Source organism: Camarhynchus parvulus, chromosome 7 (assembly GCF_901933205.1).
Source record: "Camarhynchus parvulus chromosome 7, STF_HiC, whole genome shotgun sequence".
NCBI lineage: Eukaryota > Metazoa > Chordata > Aves > Passeriformes > Thraupidae > Camarhynchus > Camarhynchus parvulus.
The window spans coordinates 8036133-8048443 of NC_044577.1; the positions used below are offsets into that span (position 1 = coordinate 8036133).

Genomic DNA, 12311 nt, shown 5'->3' on the forward strand with positions numbered 1-12311 from the left:
TCAGTAAATATCCTTCAGTATGAAAGATGAAGAAAAAACAAGGTTGACATATTTTTCTTTTTAGCTATTGCAAAATAATTTTAAGTTACAAATAATAATACCTGGCTTACGTACTGATTTAATTCTGGTACTTTAATACATGGTTCAACCAACTCAATGCATTTGAGAAACCTCCCATCCAATTTTAATTGATAACATCAGGTGTCTCTGTATTTCTGGTGAGCTATCCTCATCCTAGCACCATGAACTGGGACTAGGTTCCTCTCCTGCCTTGCTGCAAATCCTGACAGGCTGTGCAAATTGCAGTTCGCAGTAGTTTTGTTCTCTGAAGTGGCTGGGTCAGCTCTTCTTTGCCTCCCTTCCTTGCAAGGCTGGCTAGGAGGTGCTTCCAGCCCCTGACCAGTGCTCTTCTGATTGCCAGGGACTGTCAGAGGCCACTCCAAGGGCTGCTGGGTGTTTGATTCATGGTTTGTCAGGCTAAACTATACCCTAAATCCCCATAGTTTGGCCCTTTCAGTCTCAGTCTCACAACTGGTTTTGTACCCAGCTCCTTGCCTTGTGAAGCTGTAGACTGTGAGGCTGCAGTCAAGAAACTGTAATTCATCCAACTGTAAAACATCCAGAAAAAAAAAAAAATTGCAAGAGCTACTTATTTATTTGTAAATAAGCAGCTCTTAAACTGCTCTGATGTATGTGGGTATCTGTCACAGCTTTTGGTAAATTGAGATGCAGGACCTGCAAAAAGGGATGCAGACACATTCCCATTTTCTTCTCTGAAATGGCTGTAGGCTGTTGGTGAACAAAGCCCCTGTCTATGCCCCTTCAGAGTGACATCTGTGTGCTGAAGAGAGCATATTTAATGATTCAGTAGTTGGAAATTCCCTTAAATATCCTCCAGGTTATACCTCGTGTTTGAGAGAGACCTGAATGTGTGCTGAATACTGATTATCCCAGATCTCTTGTATGGCCCAGGAGATACTATTTGCCTTTAAGAAATGAGCCATATTTTACAGAAAATAATTCTTGGTGCCTGACTGATCATCTGTGACCAGGCATGTCTTTTAGTCTATTTTTGATTTTTTAATTATTATTATTTACTGCAGATAGTTTCAGTGGTAATTTTGTAGTCCAGTAGATGTAATAAAATGAAAAATATTCTAGATTGAATTGGGCACTCTTTGCATTGCACTTACTTGCTTTGGGGAAAGAAGACAGGTTTTGGGACTAATGTTTCTTCCTTTGCTTGCTCTACAAAGCAAAGAATGTAAGATACAGTGACAGGCTGCTAATTCACATTTTATAGTGAAATTGGAAAATTGTCTCAGAATAAGGATGGAAAACAAGGTATCTGTCACACAAACCTGAAACAAGGCAGGGAATGGATGCTGGAAGGCTGGGGAAAATTCTAGATAATTTTTGTTTGTTTCCTGGAGGACAAGGCAACTTCATGAAGATATATTTTTATAATAATATTAATATTATCTGTGTTATAAGACAACAGTGGTCATGAATGGAAATGCTGTTTACAGGAATCTAAACATCAAATGGGTGTGAAGAGAGCACCTGAGAAGGAACCAGTGTTACCCCTTCTGAAGCATGTGATAGGACCATGGAAGGAAAGCTGCACTGCTTTATTCCCCTGTGATCCTTCTCTTTGAATCAAATGGAGATTTTTAACCTCTGAGGTAAAAAAAATGTGTATTTCAATGCTATGACAATGGCTTGTGATGCTTTTAATGTGTTAAGTTGAAATATGTACTTTCTCAGCGAAATGCTTGCAGTCAGTGTCTTGGGATGTTTCTTTTTGTTCTGTGTGTGTTGTAGAAAATTAGTGTTGACTGGACAGTAGTTGCTTTCCTTACTGAGACTTGTTTACATTTAGATTTGGAGTAAATTACTTTTTAAAAAAATATATTAATATTATTTCTCTTTGTTCTTTGGGAAAGAATACAATAACTATCTCCCAGAAAGTAAGTTGAGTCATGAGAAAAGCCCTTACCTGAAGCAAGAAAAAGGTGAAAAGACAGGGTCATGGTGCTGCTCAGGAATAATTCTTGCCTGTGCCTTTTTCTGAAAGAAAAATTAAGCTAAAAGCTAAATTTTTCTCCTGAGAATACCTGCATCAGTCTGTCACTGCTTCCTTACAACTGAGTTTTGATCAAGCCCTCCGTTCTCCAGCAGGAAAAATATTTTGTTGAAGTAATTTTTGACCATTTCTAATGAATGCAGTAATTAATTTCACAGACATAAAAGGGCAAGACAAATCTTAGGAGCTAAGTATCTGTACTGAAAATAATAAAGCAGTGATGAGTCTGTGAATCAGCAGGGCTTTAAGGCTCTAGTTCCTGGGATTCACCTGGGAGCTGTCTGCAACACTTCTACAGTTACAGATTTGAAAATTCTTCTCTTTCTATGAACAGAAGGACTGCCAAGGAGATGCGTGTCTGAAAATGTAGTATTGACTTTGAAATATCTGAAGTGTTCTAATGAGGAAGGGTTTTAGAATGCATTTTGCATCTTCACTATGTGGGTCTGCTGACATTGAATCTCGTGATGTAAACTGGATTTCTTCCACATCCTAAAGAGTTCTGGTTGTGTATCTGCAGTTCAGGTCCTCTTCTCATTGGTATCTAGCAAATGTAGGTTGAGCTTGGGGTTGAATGGAAGCTTGTAGCTGTTTAGAAACAACCCAGCTTGGGAAAAGCCTGCTTGCAAACACGAGACAGTAACAAAATGTGCTAATTGGTTTCTTAGGAAAAAAGCACCAGCAGTGAAACTTTTCACACGGGGCATTTCGCCAGGAAGTGTGTCAGTGTGTCATACAGACCTACGTTCTCCATCTCATCTGTGAATGGGGAGTTTTCACGGGGGTGGGGAGAAACCTCAGTCGCAGAAACACAGTATGAGCCCTTCAGGGTTTTTTCTTTTTGCCCCTCCTTTCACAGAATAGGGCAGTCGCTCTCCATAGTCGGCGGCTCCTGCGCTTAGCAGGGGCAGGATTGGGCAGATAATCTATGGCTTGTTATTGACTATGTTATGTCAAAGCTTGCTGTAAACACTTTCGGGGGCTTACACTTAGCTCAGAAACCACTGAAAACATTATTGCACAAACCGAATGGGAGATGTTTGGGTTTCACACCAAAACAAGCCAATTTCTCTTTTCGCTTAGTTTTTGACGATTAAGGTGAGGGTGAAAGAAATGAACTGAAGAACTGCAGAGCGGGCGGGTCTGAAGCGCGGGAGAGACCAGGTGAGGAGGGCGGGGGATCGCGGGGGTTCGGTGCAGCCCCGGGGGTTCGGTGTAGTGTGGGATCTCGGTGCAGCCCGGGGGTTCAGCGCAGCCTGAGGAGCGGGTGCAGCCCGGGGGTTCAGCGCAGCCTGAGGAGCGGGTGCAGCCCGGCGTTCGGTGCAGCCCGGGGGTTGGCGGATCCCGTGGGTTCGGTGCAGCCCGGACCCCGCGCGGGGAGCGGTGCCCGCCGGGCGGCGCTGCGGGCCCGGGGCGGGCGGCGGCGCCTCCGCCCCTTCGGGCGGGCGTGCGGGCTGGCGGGGAGGGGCTGGGGCTGAGCCCCGCTCGCTCGGCTCCGGCTCCTCGGCAGGGCAGCGTCCGCCGGCGGCTCGGGGCGGGAGGCGGCGGGCGGTGGCGGGACGGCGGGCAGCGCCCTTCGGCGGCACAGGTACAGCTCCCCCGGGACTCCCCGGCTCCCTTTGTTTCGCGGCTCCGGGATGGGGCAGGGGGATGATGGGGTCGGCGCTGCAGCGGGTGGTGTGGCGGAGCGGCGCCGGCTCTCCCGTGAGGAGGGGGCGGCGGTGCTGGGTGCGGGTGCCGGACACGGCGGCCCCGGCGCCTCCTGGGCGCCCCTTCCTCGCGCAGAACTGCGGCTCCGGGACGCTCTGCGGGCGCTGTGGCCGGATTTGAGCTCCGGTGGATGGCATCGGGGCTGGGACAGCTTCATTTAGGCATGAACGCGGCGCGCACACACGCGGAGACGGTCCGGGGCTCGCTCCTTCAAATATGAGAGTGTGTGTGTGAGTGCTCTTTCTGGGAAGAGAGCGTGGCATCTGTTTCTTCTTGTCTAAAATAATTACCCTGTGTGCGCGGCTTCCCTGAATGCAAAAGAACGGGCTGGGCTGCAGGGCTGGGGGGAACCGTGGGAAGAGCTCTGGTAACTTGGAGCAGGATGATGGATTCTGCTGTCGGGTTACACTTGGAGAGGAGACTTGAGGAAGGGCTTTCCAGGGCAGGGTCATTGTCCCAGAGAACTTCCCTGAGGGGACGGGTTGGTGCAGCCTCCCAAGGAAGACCGCCCGTCTGCGCCCATGGAGGCTGTTGGGATTCGGTGTGGGACATCTGCTGCCGCTGTTTTGGGAAGGGCATCCCTTTGTTCCTCGGAGTGGCCAGACTCCCCGCTGGAAAACAATGGCCTTCCTAGCAGAGCCACGGGGAGCGGGACACTCACCAAGTGGTCCAGTGCTCGCTTGCCTTGCTCAGGGTGACTCTGTACTCACACGTGCTGTTTGTTTTTTCCACTAATTTAAAGCTTTGAAATTTCAGACCATGTCATTAAATCAGTTGCTATGTATTTAGTCAGGACCACTATTCTAAGGGACAAATGTAACAGTAACGAAATAAAAGCTTACTACTCTTAAAATGTATGTCAGAGAAACTATTTAAAATATATCCAGATTGGAAATGGCCACTGGGATAAAGGTCAGGTAAAACTCCTGACTTCGTGATTTTTGTGTGGAATCATGAGCCTTCCATATCCGTCTGTCCTATTGTTAATTGTGAATTAAGGCTGGCAACAAGCTGCCCATCCTTCCCTGCATGAATCATCACTTTGTCAAGCCCTGTGTCAAAAACAAGGCTTTCCCCAAAAGTGTGCAGTGTTAGAGAACAGAAAGAGTCCAACCCATCTGTTAAAGTAAAGTTCAGTCCTTGGCTGCTTTTAAACACATGAAAGGTAAAGACATTCTTCTCATGTGCTTTTATTTCCAGTTGTCCCAGGCTTGAGTTTAAGAATGTCTTAAATTTAGTGCTTAAAGCAATGTGCTGCCTCGGGCTTAATTTTGTGTGAAGGTGTGAGGGTTGGAGCGTTCCCATTCTTCCCAAAGTAACATGAAGTGGTCACTGCTTGTGTTGGCTTGTAGCACTTACTGGCGTGTTAGGTTGCCACGAGTTCCTCCATATCCTTAGGACGTTCCTGAAACACCTTTGTGGTGTTGGATATCTAGAAGGCTTCTGGCTCCTTATGATCACCACAGACAGATTCTGCAAAGTGAAGGTGAAAGGACTCATGAAAGCATCTTAAATCACAGAAGCTTGCCTTTTTACCTTTTTTTTTTTTTTTTTCTTTTTTTTTTTTGTTTGTTTTGTTTTGTTTGTTTTTGTTTTTTGGTAAGAGACCTTGTTAAATCACACCTGTGGGGAGGAGCTCTGTGTGGAAATGATGCCAGGGGCCGGCAGTTTAGCACTGTTGTGTTAGCCCTTTCAGGCATTGTGCAAGACTCGTGTAATTGCCTTTAGAAGGGCAAATGTACATTGCAAGCCTACTAGTGCTTCTGGGGGAAGGGAAAATGAGGAGAGGAAGTGGGAGAGAGCAATTGGAAACATAAGCAAAGTCATTAATTTTTCCCACTGTGCACTCTTAAGAAACTGCTGGCAACCTACTGGAGATACTCTGCCTCATGGAAGTGTCAGGGACTTGCTTCACATGATTCTCTGAGATCATCTGGTTTCCCTGAGCTCTGTGGGAACAGAAATTCCTCATGCCGGAGTCTGATCTCATCTTCCTTCGGCAGCAGTAGTAGCAGCGGCTTGGGAATTGGAGAGGAAGGTGAAGGATGTGCCAGTGGGACAGTTTGGAGAAAAGCTCAGTGCTGGTGTAGGCCAAGCTGGACACTGTTCCCTCCTTTCATTTGCCTTGTGTGGTCAGAGCTGGGACAAATGCTGACATGCCCACCAAAGTTCAGTGCCCTTTCAGACTGCTGAGCTTGTTTAGCAGAGCTCATGTACCAGAGCGTCCTTTGAATCCTACCCTGTATTTCGTTCATCTTTTTTTACTGTACTAATGAGCAGCAAACTGAAATGGAAAGCGGTGCCTTGAGTGACTGCATGCATCAAGCTTGGGGAATTTCCTGAGTTTGATGAAAGACAAAAATAAAGGGTTTTTTCCCTCCCTTGTAGCTGTGTAGTTAGTCTGTTAAATTATCAGAGCCTTCTAAGTGGCCTCTTCTGTTTGTTGTGGGACTACTGGCAAAATTTTTAGGAAGATTGAAGTAGCAATGACCAGCCCTGGAGTCTGTAACTCGATCTACAGCTTTTTCTCTTCAACTGGGAAAGGAAGTAACAGCTCTTGTTACACCCTTATGTAACCTCTCCATTCATAACCTCCAAAAAAGAAGGAAACCAGAGCTTGATTTCTGGTGTATAAGCTAACATCAAGGCATGCTTTGTCATAAAGAAACAGTAAAGAATAACATTAATTTTCTTCTGTTTTGCAGTTCCCAGAATGGAAAAAAGCCCCAAAATCCACAACCCTACCAAAAGTTAAACATTTTAATTTTGTGCTGATGGGATAGTGGAAATCTCTGCAACTCTTTGTCATATGCGGTGAAGTAGCTGTTAAAGAGGACACTGGAACTACAACGAGGGTGTTTTTGTGGGTCTTTTCTGGTGTGTTTGAGCATTAGTCTCAAAACATTCATCCTTTGTAGTTGTGCCCCAGTTTGCCTGTGGTTTGGGAAAGCTTTGGTCTTTTGGTGTGTATTACTCTAGGTTTTGGTTCTGAACAGTGTGGAGACCAGGATCTCTTTTTTTGGTTTATTTGGTTTGGTTTTTTGTTTGCTGATAGTGACATAACTTTTAAAGAAAACTATGCAGAAAGTTGATATTTTTGCCTCTCCCAGCTCCATTTTACTGGGAAATTTCCCATTTGGTATCACCAAGGAAACTTGTATCCATTTCTTGATATATATTTTAAGTTTGATAGCGAAGTCACCGTGGTGATGAGAAAGTTTCAGTGAGAAAGACTAGTACTTAAAAATAGTTTCAGAGGCAAAGAAGAATTATCAAGTCCCCTTTCCAGATGCAAACTGGTTGGGGAATTCTTCTATGCAGACAGTGAAGCAGGAGTTATGGACCCCAGAGGCCAGAACATCTTTTTTCCAGTGCTCCATCTTTTGGGAGGAAAGCAATTGAGAGGTGGTTTCCAGCCTGAGTGACCAGATTTAACACTTCAGCAAACGAGCTGAAGGCTCAAGATAAGGAATCCAGAGTCCCAAGGAGTAAGGGCAAGAAATGTTTACTGTCATTAAGATTTTCTTTCCTTTGCAGGGGTGGGGAGTGGTAATTGCCTTGTCTCTGGCTTTGTGAAGTGCTGCCGTGGAATTGCTTCTTCAGTGTGGATGTACTGGTTAACTTCTCCTTGTTGTCCCTTGGAGAGGCAGAAACTCTTCCAAGCGTCTTGTATTGGCAGAAATCTTTATGTTGTTGGGCAGGAGGACCATGAGAGCAAAAGACCGTGAGAGCCTATATAAAGGAGAAAAAGAGGAATAGGTGCTGAATAACAGAAGGGTTGGTGGGTGTTGTACTATCAGAAGTGCTTCTTGTAGATTTCTTTATTTTCTAAATGAAGGCAGCAAGGAAAGACTCATTTTTCCCTACTGTAAGCAGAAACCAGCTTTTAAAAGCGTGTGACCACAGCCTGGTCAGCAGTGGTACAAGTTTCCTGGGCTCACAAATATGCTTTGTGTGTGAGCTCTCTTGCTGTTTGCTAGATGCTTCTTTTTCTGTAATATTCTATAATTTTCATAGTTTGTACACTTCAAAGTGCTGCTGGGGATACTTTGAATTGCAATAAGAGTACAAATATAAAATTATAGATAAGAATAATTAAGCTGTAGGCTTTGCTACAATGGAAAAAAACCCCAGGTAGTGAAGTTTCTACTCTTTTTTATATGCATTTTCTTTATGGAGTCTGTTCTCCTTTTGTCTACAAGACTGTACTGGTGTTTGAAGATGTTTGAAATCCTGGGCCTTAAGGTAATCACCAGTTTTTATGCACAATGGAGCATATGCAGTGCCCTGACACTGTGCTTAAATCCTTGCCAGTAACCTTTGAGAACCTGCACCTCAGAAATGAGGAAACTGCTGGGTGATGAAGGGTTGAATTCTGTGTCTTGGGAAAGCACAAGCAAAGGAAGTTACTCTTACTCTCTGTGTTTTAATGCCTTTGTGTTAAAACAATTTGAAGCACAATTAAGGGTATCCTTTCAGATCAGTTATCCTTAAATTCCTCACTGCATAAGGGCTCTGTGGATGGCGCTCTAGTGAGAAGTCAGCTCTCCTGTTGGGAGAGTTTTTAGGGAGTGTGTTTTAGGGAGTGTTGCTATTAATCCTCTCCACTGTTTCTCTATGGAAGCAAATAAGCAACTTAACAAAGAGACACTGGTGTGAAGAGATGCCATTTTTTCTGTGGCACTGGGAACCAGTTCACTGTCCACTTAATAGCTTGGCTAGAGCTTCATGTTTGAGGGCTGAGAAGAAAGCTCCTCCTAGCAGAGCTCATGCTTACCTGATGTGAAAGAAGGGATTTCTAACTTCCAGCAAAAATAACATCTGCTCTACCTTTTCATCAAGAGATGCTTGGAGACAGGGCAGCAGAAAGGTGGCAGAGGTTGAAAGGCAGATTAATTTGGGAATAGTTAAGGCTACAAGATAAATATGTGGTTGCTGGAGTGTCTGGAGACCCTTCCTAACTTCTATGTGTGCAAGTAGGTCTGTGACTGATGGAGCACTTGAGGTTTGTTGTGCAGGAGCAAGTTAGGGAGATGCTAATTCCCTGTGAACCTTTGGAGGAGGAAAGAGAGTGGAAGGGGTGAAAATGAATCCCTCTCTCTATGAGGGAATATTCCTGGTAGTGGGGAGGAAATATTGCTGCCATGGTGTACCAGGAATCCTCTGTACACCCTGCTTGGTCAAGGTGGGCTCAAATAGGAGATGGAGCAGAAAAGGGTTATTGGGATGGGCGAGGAAAAGCCACTGAAAGGGAAATAGGCAATATTGGCTATGCATTATATGGAATGAAGTCCATTGAAATAAATCTTTGTCAATATGTTTCCTCCCTCCCCATGAGGAAACCAAAGCCAAACCCCAGCAGCATTAACAAAATCAAGAAGAAGTGCATATTAGCAGATCAGGAATAAATTTAGTCTGTGAATAAGGCACAGCATAAGGACTGTTTCTCATGGAGAAGGCTGAGAAATGGCACTCTGGAGCAGTGCAGTGTGGTAGTCGTGGCTGTAGGATGCCGTGGTCTGGAGCAGACAGGACAGATACAGCTTCAATTGCCATTGTTCAGCTCACAGGCTGTCAGGCTGCCGGGGCTAAAAGGGCTCTGGAGATCACCTCCAGTGATCAAAGAGTGCAGGGGTCTGTGGAAACAAAGTTCACTCCAGGAGAAACCCTGGAAAATCTTTTGGCAAGCAAGGGCGGAGTTGGAGCTCCTTGTGCCTTGTAACACTTCTGGTACACGGGGTGCTTGCCTGTATCTCGTGTGAATAGAACTTTTTGCTTCCTAAAAGCTGCCAGATGATAGTTCTCACTGGGACCCAGCGAGGGGAAGCTCAGTAGCTGTGAGTGTGTGCTGAGTTTGCCTGCCACGGCACCGGCTGCTTTCCTTCTGTGGAAGGGAGTTGCTTTCTATTGATGTTTTAAGGTGTCTCTCTCTAAATCTGTGAAGTGTTGTATTTTATTTGGAAAAAATCTCTGTTTATCGTGCTAGTTGTTAATAAAAACACTGTCTGCTGGCTTTTAACTTCAGGGACATCTGGACAAGAGTGATTACCGTGTGTTGAAAGGCAACTTCATGAACTGCTCCCTTTGTCTGAAATACTTCTTGTACAATACACAGGAAGAGCTGGAGATGCCAGGATTTAGAAATTGATTACTTTTATCCTCTAATTCCAGGTGTCTCTCTGAAAATTACTGTTGAGAATGAAAATGACAAAATAGTGGATATAGGTCAACTGCTTGAGACAAGCAAACCTGTCTTAGTACATGTAATTTATTTAAGCCTTACCTTCTCTTAGATTTTTTTTTTTTAATCTTAGGTTTGGGAAAATAATGCTTCCTCTTCCTGCAACACTTGCATCCAAATTCTTTTATTCCCTCCCTTTATTAAAAAATAGCAGTGTCTTGCTGGACAGAAATGGATGCACAGAATAGACAGTGATGGCAAGTGGTGGGGTGAAACCTTGCACTCCTGTTTTACCTTGGCAGCTACCCCTGGGAGAAATGGGACTAGTCGGGTCTGACTTCCTGAAGGTTTTTCTCTTGTGATGGATTGACTTGCAAAGTAGTAATAATTTCCACTTGAAGCTTTTTCTGCAGCTAGGGAATTTTGCAGAGCAATTTTTCTGCTCTGTGGTACTTAATGAGGGGTTTGTTCTCCTCTCAGCCCATGTCTCAGATGGAATGCTTGTGCTCAGATCTCCTCTCCTGCCTGCTTTTGTGTGCAAAATCAGCTGTTCTATTGTCCTTTACTCTGTCCTTTTGAATGAAATTCAACATTGCATGTGTCTGAGAGAGTAGATGTGTAGACCAAGAGATGTACGGCTGACGTGACTTGTCTTATTTTCATAAAATACTAGGCTAAAAACATTCCAAACCTTATTTACAAATATTTCAAGAACCCCATTAGTGAGGTTTTCAGGAGGGGAAATTGCAGTGGGCTAGAATAAGGCAGTTGGGGTGGTATTTGGGTGACTTCTTTTCCTCCTGTTTTAAATGGAAAAGGACAGGGAAATTTTTGCTTTACCCAGACTTTTACTGCTTGGAAGATGATATGGGTGCATGGAAACTCTGAAAACCTGGGAGTGCCAACTGCTCTAGGGGTTAGGGTGTAAGCTCGGTTACTGTGGCTGATTGATGCTGGGTAGATACAGGCACCAATGCCTCCTCTGGGATCTGGGTTTCCTGAAGCTCCTGATTAGGTTTGTGCTCACCTGTGACTGGTTTTAAGCCTGGTTCACTGACTCTTGTGACGACTTTCTGTGCCTGCTTTTCCTTCTGCTGTTGGCAGCTGAGTGCAGCTGTGGGTTACCTGTTATTTCGTTTTCTGCATATCTTCAGGGCTTATCACCCACTGCTTAACAGGCAACAAAGCATTTGAGCAGAAGATTAGCAGTGTACTCTGGTATTTTAACCCTGTAGTATTAGGACATCTCTGAGTACCTGCCTCACCGATGATGTAAATGTGTGTTTGCTCCAGCTGCCCCACCTTGAGCAGCTCTTTTGCCTGTGTCAGGGATGTGTGGTTCCCATGCTGACTGCAGGAAAGCAAGGCTTGCTTTCTGCCCACGTGCTTGTGTGGAATAGAAAATAAAAATCCTATTTTGGTCGAAGATCTTGATTACAGCTGATTGCTGGATTGCTCCCGAGGGACTGAAACCTCAGGTGAAAGAAGTGATCTGACTCTGTGAGGGCTGATTGATTGATTGTAAAAGTGTTTCGTGGGGATCTGCTACTGAGAGCTCTCTTGAACCCAAGCTCTGGTGAGGTGGCAAGCTCTGGTGTGTGACATACAGCAAACAAAGAAGATCCCCTAATATAAATAAACACTACCTTGTTTTTTGTGCCCCTGTTCTGCAAATGTAACCTTTGGATTGGGCAGCATCCTCCAAAATTGGCAGAAAACTTTAGGCGGCAGCTTGAAAGATTAAGATAATCAGTTTAAAAGGGCACCCAATGCTTAGTGGAGCTTGGCTGTCCAGCAGCAAAATATTTTTTGGTTTATTTTCTGAAAGAATGAGGGTGTTTTCTATGTGTCCATATCCCTTACTGACAATGTTTTCAAAGCTGTGTTGTCCAAACGCTGTCAGTCTGAATTCTGGTCTTTGGTTTAGGGGGAGAAGGCAGGACCTTTGACAACTTTTGGTTGTCAACTTTGCAGTCACATTTTGTTCCTTATTTTGAAAAGATTCAAGGAAACCCTAGCAAGGTCTATGTGCAAAAAATTGACCTCCTTTGTTACTGAATACTTTATCCCTTTCTGTAGATGTGGACCTGGAATGATTATAAAACTCTGTGGCTGGGCAATGACTAAGAAAAGCCTAAGTATAAGAAACCACTGTGGATCCTGTTTCTGCTGAACTCAGTGGGAATTTAACCAGAATTTTGGGCTGTAAATAGCCTTGGTAGTGAAGACCTATTTCTAGGTGCATTGAAAACACCCAATGTGGTATCCTCATTAAATTAATTAAAGAAAAAAAAAAAAAGAAATAAAGGACTCCAGAATAACCATTTACATAAA

General features: G+C 44.5%; 2 protein-coding genes across 4 annotated transcripts in view; one reads left to right on the forward strand and one right to left on the reverse strand.

Annotated features, from left to right (window-relative positions):
- Positions 1 to 3165: 3165 nt before the first annotated feature.
- On the reverse strand, positions 3166 to 3933 carry LOC115905577 (proline-rich protein 2-like). The gene has a single exon (XM_030951962.1). The coding sequence runs from the start codon at positions 3931 to 3933 to the stop codon at positions 3166 to 3168; it is 768 nt and encodes a 255-aa protein (XP_030807822.1).
- Positions 3648 to 12311, forward strand: part of MYO1B (myosin IB) — a 106941-nt gene continuing 98277 nt past the window's right edge. For all 3 annotated transcript variants that reach the window (XM_030952911.1, XM_030952913.1, XM_030952914.1), the window contains exon 1: positions 3648 to 3674. The gene's annotated coding sequence lies outside the window, so the exon portion shown is untranslated. The remainder of the gene's footprint in view (positions 3675 to 12311) is intronic.